This window comes from Hetaerina americana, unplaced genomic scaffold (genome assembly GCF_022747635.1).
Source record: "Hetaerina americana unplaced genomic scaffold, ioHetAmer1.1.p SCAF_18, whole genome shotgun sequence".
Lineage (NCBI taxonomy): Eukaryota > Metazoa > Arthropoda > Insecta > Odonata > Calopterygidae > Hetaerina > Hetaerina americana.
This window is the reverse complement of record NW_027286741.1, coordinates 3784118-3805937: the sequence shown is the minus strand read 5'-3', so window position 1 is coordinate 3805937 and position 21820 is coordinate 3784118. Positions and strand designations below refer to the sequence as shown.

General features: G+C 38.2%; 1 protein-coding gene across 1 annotated transcript in view; it reads left to right on the top strand.

The window, feature by feature from the left end:
- Window positions 1-8879: 8879 nt before the first annotated feature.
- TfIIA-L (transcription factor IIA L) overlaps window positions 8880-21820 on the top strand; it is a 34214-nt gene continuing 21273 nt past the window's right edge. The window contains exons 1-2 of the mRNA XM_071584376.1: window positions 8880-9128; window positions 18396-18711. Coding sequence (XP_071440477.1) covers window positions 9105-9128; window positions 18396-18711 — 340 coding nt within the window. The 5' untranslated portion in view covers window positions 8880-9104. The remainder of the gene's footprint in view (window positions 9129-18395; window positions 18712-21820) is intronic.

Sequence of the window (21820 nt, the reverse complement as noted above, 5' to 3'; positions counted from 1 at the left end):
TAATGCGATATTTGGTGAAGGTAGAGAAAGGAGTGAAGAGGTGGACTGCGGCTTAGAGATAGGGAAAGACTGAAGGGAGGAAGCCACAGTTCTGCAGGAGACAGGGTTTAATCATCACAAATACTTGGTTCAAACACCACAAAAAGCATAGTAGTGGCAGCAGCTTTATTCATCAATAGGCAAAATACATTTGCATAGAGTTATCAACGGAAAACAAAAAAAAGGTACATTACAGAAAATAGCACTATTAAAGTATATACCTGTATGAAATACAATGCGCAAAGTAATTAAAAGTTATTACAATTCCATATATTTACTCATAAGATAAAATAAGTTTTTTCTGGGATATATTTTACATACAGTTTGAATTTCAGTTTCAGAACAGTTTTCTGTGCTCCAGGTATTTGATTGCGGAGGGCAATTTGTTGCAGAGTTTGAATCCTCAGTGTTTGATTCTGTTGAAGCTTTGCGATGTTCTATGGACATTTAAATGGATAAGTTAGTATGATCTTCTGTTGTAATTATGGAACTCTGAATTTTGTACAAAGGAATCATGGTTTTTGATATAGGAAGTGTGGAATCATGGAAAAATGCAGGGGATCCAGGGAGACTGTATCACAGTTAGGCTTAGAATTACAGGGTCGCACCCAAAAGTGGTGGGACTGTTTTTCTCTGGCGCGAACGGAGCGGTGGAGGGGGGTCTGCCTGGCAGGGTAAGGTGGAGGGGGCTCTTAGCAACAGACCAACACCAACCTCAGTCGCCTGCGGGCTGTCGTTGAGTGAGGACACCGTTATTAGTGAAGCAAGTTTTTTCTCCGCGTCGAAAAACATAATGAATCTGAATTTAGAGCAACGTTATTCCGTGAAGTTTTGTGCGAAACTCGGGAAGACGGCAACTGAGACCCTCGATATGATCAAGCAGGCTTATGGGGACACTGCCTTAAGCCGTTCCACAGTATTCGAGTGGCACAAGTTGTTTAAAGAGGGTAGGGAGCTCGTTGAAGACGACCATCGCTCCGGACGGCCGTCGACGGCAAGGACCGACACGAATGTGGACAGAGTGAGGGCACTGCTGAACACAGACCGACCCTTAACCAGTGTAGAAATTGCAGACCAGTTGGGTCCGTCTGCATCCAACGTCCTACGCATTATTTCACAGGATTTGGCCATGCGTAAGGTGTGCGCCAAGATGGTGCCGAAAATTCTGAGTGTCGACCGACAGCTCCTGGCCAAATACGGCGTTGCCACGTTGACGCACCCGCCCTATTCTCCCGATCTGGCACCACCAGACTTCTTCTTCTTCTCCCTGATGAAAAGACAGCTCAAGGGACGACGTTTTGACTCGATAAAGGCCGTTCAAGAGGCTTCGACGAGGGTCATCAACGGCATCCCCAAAGAAAATTTTCAGCGGGCGTACGGGGAATGGGAGCTAAGTGTGTAGCAGCTCAAGGAGCATACTTTGAAGATAATTAAGTCGATGTAAGTATATCGTCAATAAAATTCTTGTAAAAAAATCAGTCCTACCACTTTTGGGTGCGGCCCTGTAGGAACAGTGTGATTAGTCCACACAGTTTCTCAAGAACAGATGCAAATTTATAAAATAATTTATAACTGTTGAAGTGTACCATCAGATGCAAAATGATGAATAGGAAATTAAGATGAAGAAAATTGATACAGAAGCGTTTACTGGGATGAAAAGAAAGAAGGACCAGAAGGAAATAAAGAAAATTATGAGCAAGGGCACGGATATGGGTACACAATAAGAAAAATGGGAACCTTAAAAAAAAATGTTGAAAGTCTTAAATGAAACTATAGAAAGAGTTATATTGGACAACGATAAGGAATAAATGGATTTCAGACCAGATGATTTGGACGATAGATGGGAGAAGGAAATGGAACAATGTAAAGACGGAGTTAGGTAGAGGAAATATCAAAGAGATAAATAACAAGCTGAGGCAGGGAAACTGTATGGCAAAAGAAACATGGTGGAAGACTCAGTGCAAGGATGGGGAAAGTTTACAAGGGTAGAGCGACATTGGTGTGCCTTAAAAGAAAATGATAGAATTATCAGGAAGTAAGAATGGGAAAGCCATGCACCGTATTTTAGATACATCAGGAAAATTATAAATGTAACCAGGAAAGACTTAAGAGAGACAGTAATAATACATTGAAGGACTATGTGGTGAATATACTATGTCAGGAAACGCTGATATTGAAAGATCACTTCTTCTTCCGTTAACCAAAAAAGTCATGACCACCGACTTTCAAGTCCCAGAAAACCAGCCTCCTCCCCCAACCTTCAACTTCCCCCTCTCCTCTGTCTGATGACTATATATTCAACAGCTGTGTGAGTAACTTGCACTTGATGATGCCACAAGTCGGTGAAATATATTGTATGGGAAATAAAGTCTGTGGAAAATTACAAACTCATTTAATATGGACCCTAAAAGTTTACTCTGTTGCTTTACCCAAAACACTATTATATCTAATTCTAAATGCATTAAGAGTAACAAAGGAATTGTGAATGGGGTCAAATGTAACTTCTGTGATAAATTGTCTCATTATGGTTGCACTGGGGTTAACAAATAAAATGTACGTGACCTATCCTAGGTATGCCGTGCCAGGTGTTTTGTTGAAACTAAAAGTAGTGTAATTAATTTTAAGTCATGAAATCAACTCTGCGCATTAGTTTCTTCTCTCAGAGAAGAAATTTCAACAGTAAAATTATCAAATGAAGCTCTCTTTCATGAGAAGTAGTAGTATTTAGGGTAGGCAACCAACAGCTGAGGTCATTTGCACCATTAGGGATGGACAGGAAAGGATGAAGGGTGGAGAGAAACCCGGTGTTGCCATTAGCCTGCTCTTTACAAAAGGTGCCAAGGGGTCCACAGCTTGACGTCCCATCCGACGGATGTTGTACTCACTCAAAGTTCTCTTTCATGATAACCAATTATGTGCAAAAGAAATAGAACTTCATGCAGGTCTGGTGAACTCGAAAGTAAGTGATCTTCTTTCAGTGCAGTCAATGATTCATCCCCTGTGATAACTTGCACTCTTTGAAGTTCTTGACTGGTGTTTTGGATGAGTATATCTCTTCCTAACACTCCCTGGTCATCTGTGGAGTGCAATCCTTATAGAGTGCACCGGATAAATACAAAATCGTCATTCATGCCCCCAGGGAATACAAAATCACTTCACTCTGACTGCCATGGCAGAGGCCTTTTGCATAAGAGAAATGGAACAGGGATAAACTAACCATCCGTGGTATCGTGAATCTGTATGCTTCACTGCGGGAAGTTGTGAAAAGCTGCATGGATTAGACTTTAACTAAAAATGATTTTATAAAAAAATATGTTTCAGGCGTGATATGGTGGAATATCATAATTAGTTAAAGGTCATCAAGACGACCTTTAATTCATCGTCAGGTCCACTTGACCTGACGATGATGTGGTTACACTGAAACCGGTCTCATTTATAAATTATTTTATTTTGTGAAAAATTGCCACTTGTTAATTAATAAAAATGATTTCATTGTAATTCTTGGTGGTACTAATGATGTATATCCAAATGACTCCAGAAATATATTGCAAACCCTGACCATGATCTTACTGAAACTTGAGCATGCTAATGTAGTCATTCCTACCATTTCAAGGCATGTTAACCAACTCATTTCTTCAGTTGTGCATATGGAGATTAAAATTGGTAATGGCAAACTTGATGAGTTGTGGCATTTGCACAAGAAATTTAACAGTGGTAAGAGCTGGTAATGTTGATCGAAATCTCCATATCACCCATGGGCTCCATTTAAATGTAAAGGGGAAAGATTGGTTTAGTCACAAACTTCTAGACTTGATTAATGACAAACATCCCAGTTTCTATGAATATTCCTCTTATCTGGATTAAAGCCCAAACTATGAATCCTGACGAGACACAGACGGACACTCCACTGCCAATGTGAATCACATAATTCCACAAGGTTTTAAATGTGATCAGACTGTTACCTCACCTGGATTGAACTTGAACCTGATTTCATCATATAATCAGAAACCTCTTCAAGGTTAGCAGCGAAGCAGTTTGAGACTTAAATGTTCCAGTGTTGGCTCTTTAACCTTATGCTATCATTGTGTGCAAAGTTTAAGAAATAAACTCTTTGATACTGAAATATTAATTAGTGAAGTGCACAAAAATGTTAGTGTGTTCTATTTTGTTGAACATTGGATGAAAGAAAGTGAGCTAGATTGTGTGAATATAGCTAGGTTTTCTGCAGCCTCCTGCAAATCTATTTACAAAAATGGTGGCGGAGGCATTTTTATCTGGGATGGTATCAATGTCAAGGTAATTAATGTAGTGAGTGTACAAAGCATTGATAAGCACTTTGAATATTGTGCCGTTGGAATGGTTAACCACTGGTGAACTATTGTATACCTCTGCAGATCTCCAAATCGTGATTTTAATAGCTTCTTGGACAAACTTATTTTGATGTTAGATTTATTATTGTGTAACCACTCTAATATGATCGTCTGTGGTGATTTCAGCATAAATTTTCTTGATGCAAACAATTAAATATTCTGGAAAATAATTAAAATTTTTCATCCACAGTTAGGAGTGGTAATCGTAATGCAAGCTTCCTTGACTGACTATTTACAAATATTTCTGATGATATTTTTACCACAAGGATCTTAAACCCAGGGTTCTCTAACCACAAAGCAGTTATAATAGCTACTGCTTTTGATTATCACAAGGAAGTCAGTTTAATGTGTCTGTAAGAGATACTTTCAAAATGACTCTATCAAATTATTTTGCCTACAGTTAGATAATGAGTTGTCGAAGGAACGTTATTTAGCCTCAAATTATAATGATAAATTAAATGCCTTTGTAAATAAATTCATACATTATTTTGAGATAAATGTCTCGTTAAAGTAATGCAAAGCCTCTAGGCTTCCAAAAAGTAAAATGCATTGGACAGATTCTAACAATTGAATTGAGTAGAAAAAAGAGGGAATTGTTCAGCTAATTTTTAAAGAATGGAGGTGAGGAATTTAAAAATATTTTTTAATTATTTGACTTAAATTTAATTTTAAAAAATCGGAAAAGAAGGCAAATCAAAATAACATGATACTGATACATCCACTTCCAGCAATGTCATAAAAACCAAATCGTCCATTATCTATAGAATATGAAATGGAAAGAAACTGTCAGTTCAAGCTAGTATTGCTACTACCCATAATGGCATCCTGGAGGAAACTCCCTTAAATGGCAGCAATATTGTAGATAACTACTTTGTGAATGCTCCAGAAAATATAGCTGCCAGTTAACTGTTGGTGCAAACAAAGACCCCAAATCCTTTGAGACAAATGAAGTAGGTCCACCACTATTAAGCCAATTACAATTATATCCAGTGACAAGCAAGGATTTTAATAGAAATTGGTCTGTCTCTTGGTAATAATCTGTCAGCAGGATTTCATTGAATTCCAGACAAGGTCAATAAAGCATCTCATCCATCTATTGTTAATGTAATGGTTTATTTATGTAACTTATCCCTTAGAGAAGATATTTTTGCTGATAAATTAAAAATTAGAAGGATCAAGACCATTCCCAAAAAGGGAGATATAAAAGTGGTCAATAATTATGGACCTATTACCTTGCTTACCGGATTTTCAAAGATCTTTGAAAAAATTATTCATAAACGATTGCTTTGGTTTTTAAATATTAGTTCTATTATTCTTCCAAATCTATAAGGGTTCAGTAAAACAATTTGAATCTACCTCACTTAACCCCTGAAGCCAGTATAGGTATTTAAATGCTTGGGCCCCAGTCGCGGTATTTGATTTTTCTAAAATCTCTCCCTGTTGAAACATTGTTGAAAATAATTTATCTTTTTAAATATTTATCCTAAAATTTAAAAAAAAATTACCTTAAGTTAAATTGCTTATTCTATTTAGTAAAAATGTATGCAGGTTATGTTTCTTATTTTCACTTCTTTGTTTGCCTTTAAGTTTCGAACCTCCATTCTAAAAGTTCAGTTTTGTTGATAAAATTTGAAACAATCATCTCAATATAGGCTTGCATTGCAATCGGGGCACTAGTACCCTGTATCCCTCTTTTCACCTCGTGCAGAGCACACCGGACATCATCTTAGAGGCCTGGACTTCTTCCCGGTCGGCCGTATCTATTCAACGACCAACACTTCATCACTTGAACTTGCACTATAACGCCCAATACTCACTTCCCTTTCTCCGTCCAGGCATTCTACTTTATTCTCTTCAATTCGGACTCTCTACACGTTCTACTTAATCTTCACTCAAAAAAAGCTTATCCCTCTTGGAATCCATTACGGGGGTTATATACCAAGCTTTTTTACGTCTCTTTCTCAAGAAAGAAATCTAACACCTGAGGCTATAGCAGGTGGTGAGGACTTTTGCCCTTGCAAATGTCATGAGGAAACAAAAAGAAAGAATGATACACGAATGGTTCCAGAGAAATTAGCAAGGGAGTTCATATCAAGCAATGAAGACGAACAGAAGGTGAGGTCAAAGGGTAAATGCAAAGAACTCGCATATCTCATAACGACGGACTTGATGGATTAATCTTCCTTTTGGAGTGCCTTTTCATGCAGCCGAAACAGAGCGATTTGGAAGAATCATTACCTAAAATGCAGAAAAAAATTCAAAACCGAGGGAGCAAAGCGACGAGTATGGCGTACGTTGATCCTCGGATACGGCTTGCTGACAGCGCCATATCACGTACTGAGAACTGTGCTGAGGGGTTAATAATTATTTAACAAAAACCCTACATATAGTAGATAACGACAACAATTTGGCAATGAAGGTATTCTTGGATCTAACCAAACCTCTTGACATTTTTGACTACGATAATCTCCTTGGAAAGCTGGGTAAATATATAATAACTGATGTGGCCCATGACTGGATGAATTCTTATTTCAGTGATTGCAAACAGCCTGTTGAAATATCCCACTTCAACAGAGGTTTGCATCGTTTAGAAAACTTATGTTAAAAAAGTATATATATATGTATATGTTTATATATATATATATATATATATATATATATATATATATATATATATATATATATATATATATAAACATATACACACATATATACATATATATATATATATACACACACAAAGATATACACATTCAAACACAAAATCCCGCCAAACGACAAACAAATACTCATTCACATAGAAATAGATATTAGGAAAGGGATAGGAACAACTATAAAGGACGAACACATTGGAGGTGGGGAAGGCGGAATCAGGCAAATCACAAGTGTAAAAATATTTCCTAGGCCGGGACTTGAAATCCGGATCTTTACACTTGCCGGGCGGATGCTCTCACCCACTTGAGCTATCCAGGAAACGTAATTGTCACGGAGATCTGCAATGCTTAATGCAACTTTATGGGTAATATATGTCTAATATTAATACCTGGTTCATTCCAGGAATCAATGAGTCAGATAAATACCTGCTCTATTGTTCCGAGTTTGAATAGGGGTCAGAGGGTGGGAGAGATGATAAAATGGAGACACTATAGCATTTATCAAAAGGGAGTGTTTTGTTGCTCATTCATATTTTCATATTATTTTAAACATTGACGGTCATGGGACTGCCAAATGGTTTATTATTCTCTCAATATTTTTTTTCAATTTTCCTAAGCTTTAAAAATTGGCAAATCAAAAATATATTAATACATGCCAATATTTCTTGGGGTGGGACCATGTTAACGTTAAATGTTGAAAACGTTTTAACACTTTAACGTACTGAAACATTTTGTAAGAGTTGAAAGTTTCGTAAAAATAGATTTATTTCAGATATTGCTACAATGCCTCAAAATTCTTCAAAGTACATCCCTTAAGAGCGGCGACACCGTTTTTCCAGAGGCTTTTCCGTGACTCGAAGGCTCTATGGCAGACGGATTCCGGAAGGTCCTTAAGGGTACGCATGTAAGTTTCTTTGACGGCACTTAATGTCCAATAGTGGTGTCGTTTGAGGGAGGATTTCACTTTTATAGAGAATAGGAAATAGTTTGCTGGCGCCTATTCAGCATTGTAAGGGGGTTGGGTAATCGTTGCGATGACGTTTTTTATCAGGTTGTCAGTTACTTTGGAGCAGGTGCTTTATGTCTTCGGGACGAGTTTAGCGTACATCTTTCGGGTCACCAAAGTTTCATTAATAATTATATGCACTGTCATCTCCACAATGCCAATGTACGATATGTGATCATGCGAACCCTTAACCGAAGATTTGAATTCAGCACTTCACGCGCACGTCAGGAAAAAGTCATTACCGATACTTTTTATACAGACATTGTATGATAGATTCTTCGCACAGTTTGAGTACTACGTGATGTGAGTTGCTTTGTTCATCCTTTCTATATTATTTAAAATCCCATAATATTTCATTTGGGATGTTAAATATTTTGTGTCTAAATACCTCGGGTTTTGAAAATTTTCCTTCGAATAAATTACTTTTTTTCGAAGAGATTGAAGATAAGTAAAATGTCGTGTCAAGAGCACTTAGTTAACAATATCGTCGCGTGATGCCGACACAGCGACGAAGTATTTCGAAGTAGTAACCATTTTATCCGCCAGAGAGAGACCATTTAGAATATTCTATAAAAATATTGTTCTACATTTTCAGTTGCCCTTAAATTCAGATAAAGCGCAAAAGTTTTCAAAGAAGTAAAAAAATCTTTATTTCGGTGCTATTTTTGATTTTATTCTTTCTAAGTAATTTTTATGCTAAAGATTTAGAACTGATAAAGATAACGTTTATAAGCCCATAAATAATAAATCGGTTGGTTTTTAATAAGTTATTTATTCATATAAAATTAATTCGTCAGTTTTAGATGAATATTTTCGCGAAGAGTGTTCAATTCTTTATCTGAAGTGAGCAAATGACCGGAAGTGGAGGCCTTCGTACGCCCTCTAAAATGGAACGAGAACCGGCGAAGAGAGTATATAAAGGCTTGCAGTTGTCGAGTGAAGTGCTTCCCGGTGCGAGGTCACCATAACCCGTAATTCATTTCCAAAATAAGCGTTCTTTTATGCACGGGAAGCCTTAGCGGATTAACATCTAAAATGGCTCTAAGCCAAACGACAGTGGTGAGTAGCGAATATACGTTGCAACCATTTCTGTGAAGTTTTAATGAGTATTTCGACATCTCGGGCGAAATGGCTGCGAAAATGATGACACATCATAAATGTCTTTAACACTATTGCCATCGTGTGGATGATATTGCTTTTTCCTGTGACACATTGTTACCATCAAGTTTGGAAATTCTATGCAGGATAATATTAATAAGGGCGCATTCCGTTGTTGAACGAGTACTGGGGATAGAAACATGGTTTTGTCACAAATCGCGGAAAGTTTGAACATGATGTTGGGGAATGATTTTAATTTTCGTAATTTATTTTGCCAAAGTCTATATTGTCAATGGTACGTCTATATCGAATGTAACAACGGTTCATTCAGATTTTCTAAGGGTATGTGCTCGAATATTCTAACGCCGTCGGAGAATCAGAGACTTGTTTTGTCATGTAACAGGTCTTTCATATCGAGTTAAAGTTTCAAATGTTATTCTTCCTATAAAACACTAATAAAGATAGGTTAGTTACGATTGAAATTTTGTTCGGTTTTAATAATTTAAGTCTGGAAGGGGAACCTACTTGTATGTGCGAAGGCAATAAAATTGACAGTTGGCATTGGGAGTGCCAGGCGTCAATACCAGTAATTTATGCGATTGTTTCTGATTGAATGAAATGGTAATTTGGTGTCGTCAACTCTCTCCTGCATGCATTTGTTTCGGAAACCCTTCCGCGCCATCTCATAGTGGAAGGAAAGTTAAAAGATTTTGTTATGCAAACTGTGTGAAGGTTGGTGAACTATAAGACGTGGATTAAAATCTAGGCAAGGTATCATTTCATTAGATACTCCTTCAGAAATTCCCTTCCTCAGACTTAAGGAAAGTTAAGTAAAAAAGCCAAATCGTTTAAGCTTTAGCTGGGAAAAACTGCTTTTCAAGTTACACCGATTGCAATGATCCTCTTCAAGAAATCGGCATGGTAATCCCTTGATATATGGGCATTACTTGCTCCTTCTCAGCGTATATTCCTGTTTTTGCCTAGGGTTGGTAATGTTGATTGTAAGCATCACGTTAATGGTTCGGGAAACCTGTACGGAAGTTTTGAGAAAATTCATTGGGCATTGTATACATTTTGAATGAATGCTTTCCTGTACTCATCCTGCTTCCCATCTCTTAACTGCTTTCCTCACAAGCTTGCTTCAGGCATGCTGCCATCCCTAATTTCCCGTTTAAAATCCCAAAGCCTTCTCCGGATTGATATTCCCATCTTTGTGGATTTTTTATTTGTGTTTTTAATTTTTTTGTTTGTTTTTATTTCTGATATCAGGGGCATTTAACTTATTGGTACTCACAGCTGCTGGAATGAGTCTTTTGCACATGTTTGCCCATGTGCGCACTCTCAGTATTGGCTTTTTCCAACTATTTTGATATGAAGTACTACTATATTCTGATTATTCTTTGCCTAAATTGGGTATCATTAAGAGGCATTGTGCAAAGTAAAAGTTATAGAAATTTTGTGCAAATTGAGGAAAAAATAGTCCATCCTCATTTTATTGTGCTTAGTTTCAAGTGCTATTCTTAAGTCTAAATGAGTGTGTGTTGATAGTTCCTTTGGAAAATGTCAAGTTTAATAAATTCTATGGTATTATTGGGTTTTTGAATCAGGATTTGAACACAAGGCCATGAGTGTGTGAACCAAGTGATCTCTGCCCATAGGAGGGATGATCTCTTGTAATGATAAAACCTCAATAACCAATCGGTCATTTCAGATTCTTACTGCATCATTCTCTATTCACATATGTTTTTTACACTATCATATACCACATTCATATAATCACAAATTACAGCCCAGCAAAACTCACTTTCTTTGTAAGTCTCGGTAACCACAATCCAGTCCAAATTCTTTCATGGCACACTCATTCCTCGCCATCAATCCCAAAGGTATTTCTGTCTATTAAGGGCAGGTTGTGGGTAGTCCCTATAACAGCTGTCATTGCTCTTATTAACCCTGTATTGTCCTCCATATCCTTCCAAAAGCCTTCCCACATTTCCTTCCAGAGTGACTCTCAAACTACACAGTGCCACTACCTCTCAATATTGCCACCTCCTTTAGAATTGGCCTAGCAACTTTCTCTCTCCTGCTATCACATTGAAAAATTTTCATATGTGTTCTTTTCCCTTAGACATGTTTTCTCAATTCTTCACCATACCCTCACCTCAGTGGCCTCCTATGTATACCCATCCTCTGGCCTCATTTGGGACCCCACTTATATCCATAATGAGTTATGCTCCATGTTGAAGCCTACTAATCTTTTTCTTTTTGTCTAAACTTGGCAAACTAGTCATTCCTTGCCAACTCTGCATTGCTTCTTCTTTTAGTCACAGTTATTCTCCTTCCACTGCACCCATTTTCCTCCAAAATACTGCCCTTATATATATATATATATATATATATATATATATATATATATATATATATATATATATATATATATATATATATATAAACACGGATGAAGATTTGTACAATATAGAGAAACAAAGAAAGGACACTCACAATATGTCATTTGACGTTTTGACAGCTCGGCTGTCGTCTTCAGAATGGCGTTCTCGGGGAAGAGCGGAGAGGACGTGTGCAGGGGAGAGGTGGGGGAAGGAGAGGTAAGGGACCAATAGGAAATGAACAAGGGGATGGGGGGGATATGTAGGCAGCCATATGATGCATTCAGTGGGCTTGGTTCAGTGCGGGCGGTTTGAATGATTGGGCCACCCAGATATGCGCCATCTCGCAGGTTCTCACCTCTATTATACTAGCAGATTTAGGAAGGATTTCAATCACCGAAAAGGAGAAGCAGTCATCAAAAGATTGATTGTGGGGAGCAGTGTGAGTAGGGATGGGATAATTTAGAAAGGTGGGAGATTTGGTGGAATATCGGTGGTTATTCATACGGAGGGAGAGTGCGGTCGTGCATTCGCCCACGTAGAAGGCAGGGCAGAAGTTACAGGAGAGGCGATATAAAATATTTTTTGAGGTACAGGTGGCGAGTGGTTGGGAGTTGGTACTGAGTGAGGGGGAGGGTCTTAGAAGAAGACAGCATTTGCAGCGTGGGCGGTTGCATGGTGCGGATAGGGGTGGGAGAGACGGGGGTGCTCGCAGTTGGTTTTGTGGACTTGAAGATGTCTCGCAAGTTCGACGGGTGTTTAAACAAAACAGAGGGACAATGTGGGAATAAAAGTGATGTGGACTGAGTGTTATTGACAATTGGGAAGAGGTCACGGATTAGATGTTTAATTTTGTGTGTTCCGGGGAAGAAAGTGGTGACAAGATTAGGGCATTTTGGGTGGTTTGGTTTGGGGAGGGGAGTGTATTGGGTTGACGGTTTGAGGATTTTACTATTTAGTAGTTTTTAGGGTACCCACATTTTCTGAGGGATTCATGCAGCTGGTCCAAGTATTTCTGTTGGGAGGGGGTGTTGTTGCAGAGACGGAAGCCATGGATTGAGAATGAGAATGGGATGGAGCGCTTTGTATGGGGTGGATGGCAGCTGTCGAAATGAAGATATTGTAGCTTATTAGTTGGTTTAATGTGGACTGAGGTGTAGAACATAATGCTTTGGAGGTGAATGTCGATATCTAGGAAAGTGATATTCGAATTGGATATAGAAGTGAACGATACTGAGGAGGAGTTGATAGAGGAAATAAAAGAAGATAAAGTTTCGTGTCCGTTGGACCAAAGGAGGAAAATATCATCGAAATAGCAGGCCCAGAAGAGTGGTTTGAGGGTTTGTTGTTGCAGGAAGTCGTGTTCTAGTTAACCCATTAAAAGATTGGCATATGTAGGAGCCATACGCGTGCCCATTGCAGTGCCTTTTATTTGTAAATATATTTTGTCATTGAATTGAAAGGCATATTTGGTGAGAACGATTTGGCTGAGTTCGATGAGGAAATCTGTGGATGGGGTGTGTGGTGTGGATCGTAGGGAGAAGTAATGTTTCAGGGCTGCTAAGCCTTCTTTGTGGGGAATGGAGGTGTACAGAGATGTAATGTCTATCGTGGCCATGAGAATGGCCGTGTTGTGTGGAATTGGGATAGAATGTAGACGTTCCAGAAAGTGGTGCGAGTCTTTGATGTAAGAAGGGAGTGAAGTGGCTATTGGTTGAAGGTGGTGGTCTATTAATGCGGAGATTCGTTCAGTGGGTGAGTTGATGCTGGAGACAATAGGGCGTCCGGGGTTATTAGTTTAGTGGATTTTGGGTAGCAAATAGAAATGGGGGGTCTTAGGATTAGGTGGCGAAAGAATGGATATATCTTTGGGGGAGAGACCTTCTTTGGGACCGAAATTGGAAAGAAAAGAGAGAATATCCTTTTGGTATGAAGGGTTTGCATCTTGGGGCAGGGGAGCATAGCAAGAAAGGTCATTTAATTGGCGAAATGCCTCAGCGTTATAGTCTTCTTTGTTTAACACGACGATGGATGACCCTTTGTCCGCTGTTGTGATTATAATGTCTTTGTTTGACGCTAAACGTCTGAGAGCTTGTCTCTCAGAGGGGGAAAGGTTATCTTGTGGCTTAAGGGAATCTATGAATTTTTTATTGGAAATCTTTCAATCCTCGCATTTGAAATTAAAACTACTACCCTGTAGTCCTGATATGCTAAGCCTTCACTCTTTTCAAGGATGAAAAATAGAATTACCTGAATGAGCCTGCGCAAAATTCCTCCTTCTTAAATACTAATTATGTGAAGGAAATCTCTTACTTTCCCATCTTGCCATCTATTATTTCTGGACCTGACCTAATCTTGTGTGCAAAGCACTCCATTAGCGTTTATAAGCTGGCTCACCTAATCTCTTTACTCTTTGAGTTCTTTTACATTTTATTTCAGGCTTTGAATCTCTTCTAGCTCCCCCTAATACATTTGCTTGTTTCTCGTATAGTCAGGTTATTTCCTTGTTGCATCCAGGCAATTCTCTTTTTTGTGTAAAACTTTTACTTTTCACTGTCTTTGTTCATGTATCTTCCTTTATCCATCTCCACTCCTGTATCCTTAGACTTCTACTTAGCATTTATGGTTACTTAATCACTGTTAATTAAGTTAATGATTCAGGATTCCACCTTGGCTCATTCCTACCTGTCTGAATTGTTTTAAATTTTAAATTGCATTCTTGACAGCTAAATTACGCAATAAATCAGAAAATATGTACAAGCTATTTCTTCCTCCTTATGGTTGCTTGTCCTCATCTTTGGTGTCAGTTGCAATCGCTTGCATCTTTCCTAGGTTTCCAGCGTGTCCACTAGTTCTATTTGAATGTCCATGAGCCATAAGGAGTGAATTGTTAGTGTAACGAAAGATGCAACCATTTGTATCTTCATCCCTCTGTGTTCATCTGTCTGGGGTGTTCATCCGTAAACACAATGAATGGCTGTGGAGATGTTTATCACCCATGTATTTTTCCCTCCAATATCCATTAAACCATTGAGTCACTAAGCAATTCTAATTACTACATTTTGCTGCAATATGAAGCAAAAATACGTTCAATAACAATTTCTTTTGTTTTATAAGCGTCCTAACTCCCCTTTTTTGACTGAGATCCCAGCATACATATTTACGTTCTTGTTTTAGAACTCCAGATCACCATAAAAGACGTTGAGGATTTCCAAGCTTCCATGGACAATATCTCATTATTATTTGATGGTGTTGGTAGAAAGTATGCACACATGCCACGTACAATTTTAAATGAAATTCATTGAGCTTGGAAGTTAAAATTTTTAATTGTGAAAAGATGTGAATGAATATGAGTGTGCAAGTATGGATAGTGAAATTTGTTGGTACTAAATTCTTTTGGCCGTTGATAATTGAAGAAATTATGTACCACCGACTTGCCTAGATTATGTGGTCCACGAGTTTGCGTAATCACATAGAAACGGTGGCTGGTTTAGACTTCATGGGACTAGGAAATTCATTGAAATTCCAACTATGTACTTACGGATATTCCACTGCTATAATTTTGGCACTATCTTCTTTCCTTTGCTAAGATGAAGTTCTGATCCATCCCTTTTATCGGAGTGTTCAAGTGGTGGTCCACTCTCTGTTCCTTCTTCAAAATAACCAATTCAGTTAAAACATTTCCTTCGCTCAATAAAGGCAGAATAAAATTAATTTCCCATCAGTATGCCTTTAGCAAACAGCCATTTGTGAGGTAGTCGCTTAAAATTTGAGATCACACACATATCTGAAGTGGGAAAACCAGGCAGCTGAGGCAGACGTTCGTTTATATTCTTCATCGTTATTAGAAAAAAGAGCTATTGTCGCCGTGATAAAGCTAGAAAAAGTGCATAACTTCAGCAATGTTTAATATAGTCATCTCTCCTTCAAAAATGGCATGTACGTATATTCAGGACACATGTATCTTTTTCTGATGCATCTAGCGATGACTCTGTATTTTGAGAATTATTTGAAATATTTTTTTAACATTATCATTTTTACATTTCTTTGTTGACCCTCAAAGGATTTCGAATGATGCGCAACTATTTGAACTCCGGCCGATAACTTTTTAATTAACTCGATGGAAGTTAGTAAACCATGGAGTGTGTAGAATTCTTTGCAAAAGTGAACAAGATTTGAGTGAAAAAATGACATTCTCTCTAGAAAGATGTCTTTCAGGAATGACTCATTCATTATGAATGATTCTTCTGCTTGAGCTCTATGATTTATGTCTGCTTAATGTCTTTCATTCACAATTGAAAATTAATGAAAAGATTAGAATCACTTGAGAAATGAGAAAGGTTTCATCTAAGAACCTTGACAATCAGGACATTCAAAGAATGAGTGATTTTTTTAAGAATCATCAAGTGTTGTGAGAACGTGAAGAATGTGTGCGATAAGAATCATGGAAATGTGGGAAATATTATGATGTTCAGCACCATTTTTGTGTAATGATTGAATTGTTTCAAGTCATTGCTTAGCCAATTCAACTTAGTCTTATTGTTTACTTGCGATTGGAGTAAATTTATTAAAGTCAATTCAAGAAGGTGACCGAAAACTGTATAAGTAAGCTTGATAATGAGAAATATGCATAAGTACTGAAAGTGTTCATCTATATAATTCCAAAGCATGAGGATAAAAAACAAAGTTAACCTTTTATTGGCAAATTGAAAAAGTCGTGGAGAACAAGTTCTATATACAGTATTCTTATCTGTTCACTTAACAAAAGTCTGCCATTTTACCATTGTTTCCAATTATTATTTTTATATATGCATTGGCTCTATATTTTACGTTCCATTTGCATTTTAGGAATAATCCATTTTCCGAAGTGAAAATTTTGAGACGCGTTACCCTTCTCTATTATCATCTAGTCTTCTTTTACATTATAAAAAAACCTAGCACAATGCTGAAATATTTCCACAACCATACATGTGGAGAATATACTTGAAAATAGTGGAGGCAAAGGATAAATCGTTTATTAAATGTATAATATCATCATATAGTTGCAAAAGTTATGATGAACTTAGCTATAATGATATTAGTATTTGATAATGTCTGTTCAAAGATTGAAATTTAAAGATAGTATTTTGGACATCCTCTTAGGCTTCAGACTCCTTTCCGAAAAAGTTGATCCTGCTTTGGCAATAATTATTTCACTAGGTGCCCAGCTATACACTACCTTCCTTTTTGACTGGAAAATAGTCTTAGATAGACCCTTAATATTTCCAATGCCACTGTTCTGAATCATCATGCTGTGTAACGGATAGGATTCACTTAAATGTTTATCCATCTCTATGACGGATGCAGTATTTGGAGATGTCACAAATTTTGTCCCTTCCTATTGGATCTAAATGCTTGTACAGATTGGGAAAGAGTCGATGTTGCCACAAGTGTATGTGTTCGGGCATGTGTGTATTTCATTCTCATCAAAACGCACTCTTGCTGCATTTGAAAATATGCTAGGGTAATTTGAAAAATCCTCAGAATTAAATGGCTCACCGCTGCTTATCTTTTTAATTTTTCAATTTAGTCTCCCTGTATAATGCACTTGGTCCAGTGATGTTTTAATGTCTTGATCCCATTTCGAAAATTAGATTCCTTCAGGCCTACAAAATACTCATCTGCTTTGGCTGTTAGGTCTTTATTTGAAGAGAATCTCCATCCACTGAGGAAAATTTTGAGCTTGGGGAAGAGATGGAAATCTGATCGATCCAAATCAGGCAAATGAGGTAACGATTTGTGTCTTGGTTCACGTATTTTTGCCATGCCATGCCACCCCACCAACTTTATACTCCACCCAATTACATATCCTCTTAAGTTCCACCCTGATTTGTTATGATCAGTTGTGATAAAATAAGATCTAGTTTATTTGATATCTCCCATGCATCTGTTTCAGCATCGCAGAAGCGAGCAACAATATATTCAGGTTGCATAACAGTGATGAGCTCAATGATAACATTCTTCAATTGAATAATAAATATGATATACAAGTAAATGTAATGATCTAAATATGTCAGAGTCAAACTAGGCAGTACTGATCATCTGGGGTAAAAATAACATCCAGTATTTCACATTAATCCATGGAGAGGGTAAAAAAAGAAACTTTGCACTTCCACATAAAGATTTACTACTTAACACGACCATGGTTTCAATACTGTGCGTCATTGTCAGGTGACATGCGTGAAAAATTTTCCAACTGAAATAGCCTGACTCCAAGAGGGGAGTAAGGGAGAGGGGGTAAGTTGAGTACTGGTGCAGCAACCTATCGGTGGGCCAGGGGAGGGGGAGGGTATGTATTCAATGGTTTCTGGCTCAAATTTGTGGGGAATGTGTGACTGTAATAGAGGGGAGAATGTTGGGCAAACGAGGGAAGGGCAGGAATAGGATAGGGATGTTGAATGGGATGAAGGGAGGAAGGAAGTATTGGGAATTAAAGTGTTAATAAAAGTATTGTTACTTGGATTTCCCTAAATTATAATTTTGAATTTCAATTGGAATTTTGGCACTGGTTTTTCCGTATGGAAAGCATTTTACTGTAATTACTTATATTTCAAAAATTTAATCATAAATACTTGCATTCAGTTAAAACATTGAATTAAAATGTTTGCTGAAATGTTCTTGTTTATCCAAGTGTATAACTTTTATAAAGTCACTGCATATACATGTATCCACTTTAATATTTGGGTTGTTCAATAAGTCTTGAGGATAAAATAGGAAAACAAATTATATCGGGTTGATTAATTTTGTCCTTCAACATCTGTGATCCCTGGCCACAGCTCTATAGTGAGTGTATCCAATTGTTCAGTTGAAGGTGTACAGGAGCGTGATGGAGGACGTGATAGCTGGTGTCCGTGAGCTGTTCCTAGACGATGGTGTGGATGAGCAGGTGCTCATAGAATTGCGACACATTTGGGAGAACAAGCTGCTGTCCTCAAAGGCAATTGACCTGAACCCTGAGGCACCAGAGCCCCAGCCTCCAGTGGTCACTCCTGGCACCACCGTTGCCCACCACCACCACCACCCGACTCCGCCACCACCTCTGGTCAACACAGCCACCACCACTGTCACCACCACCGCCACTGGTGCCCATTCGACAGCAGTGACGCCTGGGAGCCAATCAGGTCATTCAGGTCTTCTTTGCTTCCCCTGGCTGTGCTCTCAATATTCCCAGGTTTGGGGGGCGGGGAGGGGGTCGGAGTCACTCAGCAAAACTGAGTTTAGTGCCCTCCTGTGGTGAAACTCGACCACCACAATTTCATTATGAATCAGGAGGCCAGAGTTTCACAATTCATTGGTCAGTGGTATAATTTTAAGGGTCGATGTTTTTTTCTGTAACTGGAAATTGAATATATGTGCATGAAAAATTTGATATTTATGGTGTGTGAAAATGTCATGGGTTAAATAGTAGATCACATGGTTTTTTGGAGCTATTCCGTAAGTAGATATGAATAACAGGGGTGATTCAGCAAGTTCTAATGAAAAAACAGAAAAACCAATTACTTAGGGTGGATTTTTTTATTTTTAACATTTTTACCTTTTAGCTCGGTGCACTTTCCTAGTGTTTCTGCAAACTTTCCCCACAACAACCACTTTCAACTTACAGCTACCATCTGCACTGTCGTACGGAGGCATAGAAACCTCCTTCCTCACTGATATTGTGCCCATAGATGGTATCACTACTCACATGTTTTTTTTCTCGCGTGTTTGCACAACTGAGTAGACACCATGTGAAATTACAAGCCATTCCATTTTAGCAGTTTGCTGTAGGCAGCCATTTGTATCAGTTGCAATGGGTGTGTTTTGTGAAAGGGAACAAAATTAAGTATCGTGCAGTGATAAAATTCTTAGTGCAAGAAGGTTTAACCTTTTGCACTCGGATATCGAGTATGACTTGACACGGTTAGCAACGGCAGCAGCTTGTATGTCGAGTAATACCAGACATGGAGTTTCACCACGAGGGGAATTGGGATTTTTGTCTATTTTTCCAATAACTTGTCATCATCTGCATGAAAGGACAAGTAAAGTAAAGCTTAATTAAAAGCATGGCTTGTTTTATAAATGAATAGTATCGACATAAATGTCGTCTCCAAAGGATGTCACCACCTATGCAGATGTTTGTTGTTATCTATTTACTGTGTTGCAAGTTCTTTTTCATTTGCATTGTTTGCCCTTCATTACTTAGAAGTCAGCTAAATGTAAAGCAATGTCTTTGAGATATTATCAGTGTCTGAAAAAAGATCGCCAGATGTAAATTTACCTCAGTCAGCTGTTCTGTAGTTCATTGCTTTCTAGTTTGGACTCTTTAATTTCCTTTTCTTCCTAGTGTCCGCTGTCTCATCAAAGATTCTGCCTGCTCTCTTCCTATCTATTGCATAGTCAGGAATCTTGAGTAGGAGGGTCCAAGATGTGATCTATTATATTCATAGTAAAACACAAACCTTAGCCCTTTACCTGGAGTCATGCTATTTTGGGGTTGCATCATCATTGTTTGAGGAGTGTCCAAGACTAAAGTGATTGATTCATAGTAACTCGAACCCTAGCACCTTTTCTTTGTCGTGCTTTTTTGAGGTTGCATCATCCTCCTGTGGTAAAGAACCTTCCTTATCTATGTCCCCGAGGTTTGCTTACATTTATAGAAGCATAACGCAGATGTTTTCCCTGATGACACAGGGTTCTCTTACAACAGATGCTTTCCCTTTAGTTGGACGAATGGTTTGCCAGCTAGTAGTTGCTCATTCTGAACGATTTTCACCTCCTCACAATGGATAAGTATTCCAAAGAATTAGAAAGTAGCGACGAAGAACTGACGGATTTATTGACAAATATAGTAGTGACGAAAGTGAGTTATCTGAGAATGCGTTTGGAGATGATGAACCAGTCGCTGGTCCAAGTGGAACTATGGAAAAGAAAACGTCCAAAGATCAGGGTGAATGTAGTGACAGTGATGTTGAATTCATACAGACAAAACGAAGACACACAATTGTTTATTCAAGTGATGGTGGTAGAGATATAGGTGATAGCATTGTGCATCCGGGCATAAGGCCCAGTGAAATTAGTGTTTATAGTAGAAAACCAGAAAAAGAGAAGTGGAATGCTGTATCTGTGAATGACCACGAGCCTAGCAGAATCCCCTTCTCCACTGGTCAGTTTCGTGTTGGACCTCGAGTTCCTTCTGAATGTGCCACACCTATAGAGTTTTTTCAGTTGTTTTTTACAGACACATTGATACAAAATATAACGGAAGAAACTAACGAGTATGCTAGGCATAAAATTAGCCAGAAAGAACTATCGCAGCGATCCACTTGTAATAATTGGAAAGATGTGACGATTGCGGAAATGAAGGCTTTTCTTGGCGTAATACTAAATATGGGTGTATTGAATCACCCTAACTTACAGAGTTATTGGTCCACGGATTTTGAGTCTCATATACCATTTTTTCGAGCTGTTTTCAAAAGAGGAAGGTTCTTGCAAATATTTTGGATTTTACACTTGAAAAATGATCAAAAGTCAAGTAAAGATTTGAGAACAAGAACCGAGAAGGTAAGCTGCTTCTTGTCATACCTTGAAATGAAATTTAGGGAGAGATTCTGCCCTGGAAGGGAGATTTCTGTTGATGAGGCTGTTGTTGGTTTCAAGGGAAAGATACACTTCATCACGTATAATCCTAAAAAGCCAACAAAATGGGGTATTCGTCTATATGTCCTCTGAGATTCCAAATGTGGTGGCGTGCATTCATTTGTCCCTTATTATGGTGGAATAACAACTGAAACATTGGTGAGACCTGATCTCCCTTTTACTAGCAGAATAGTTTTAGAACTGCATGAAAGATTGAAAAACTCAGTATCTGGTTCTCAAGGCTTTCATTTCTTCACTGACAGGTATTACACTAGTGTCACTCTTGCAAGTGAATTGCTAAAGGAAAAAAACACACTTGACTGGGACAATAATGCTCAATAGGAAAGATAATTCACCTGTGATCAAACATTCAAAGCTAAAGAAAGGAGAGATAGTGGCTTACAGGGATGAAAATGTAATGCTCCTTGCATGGAGAGACAAGAGGATAGTCACAATGCTCTGTAGGTGAGACACTGCAGAGACTGAGTCTGTGGAAAGGAGAGTTAGTGGTGGTGGGAATGAAATAGTTTTCAAACCCAAGGTTGTGACAAACTATACAAAGTTTATGGAGGGAGTTGAAACAGCTGATCATTACACAAGCACGTACTGTTTCAT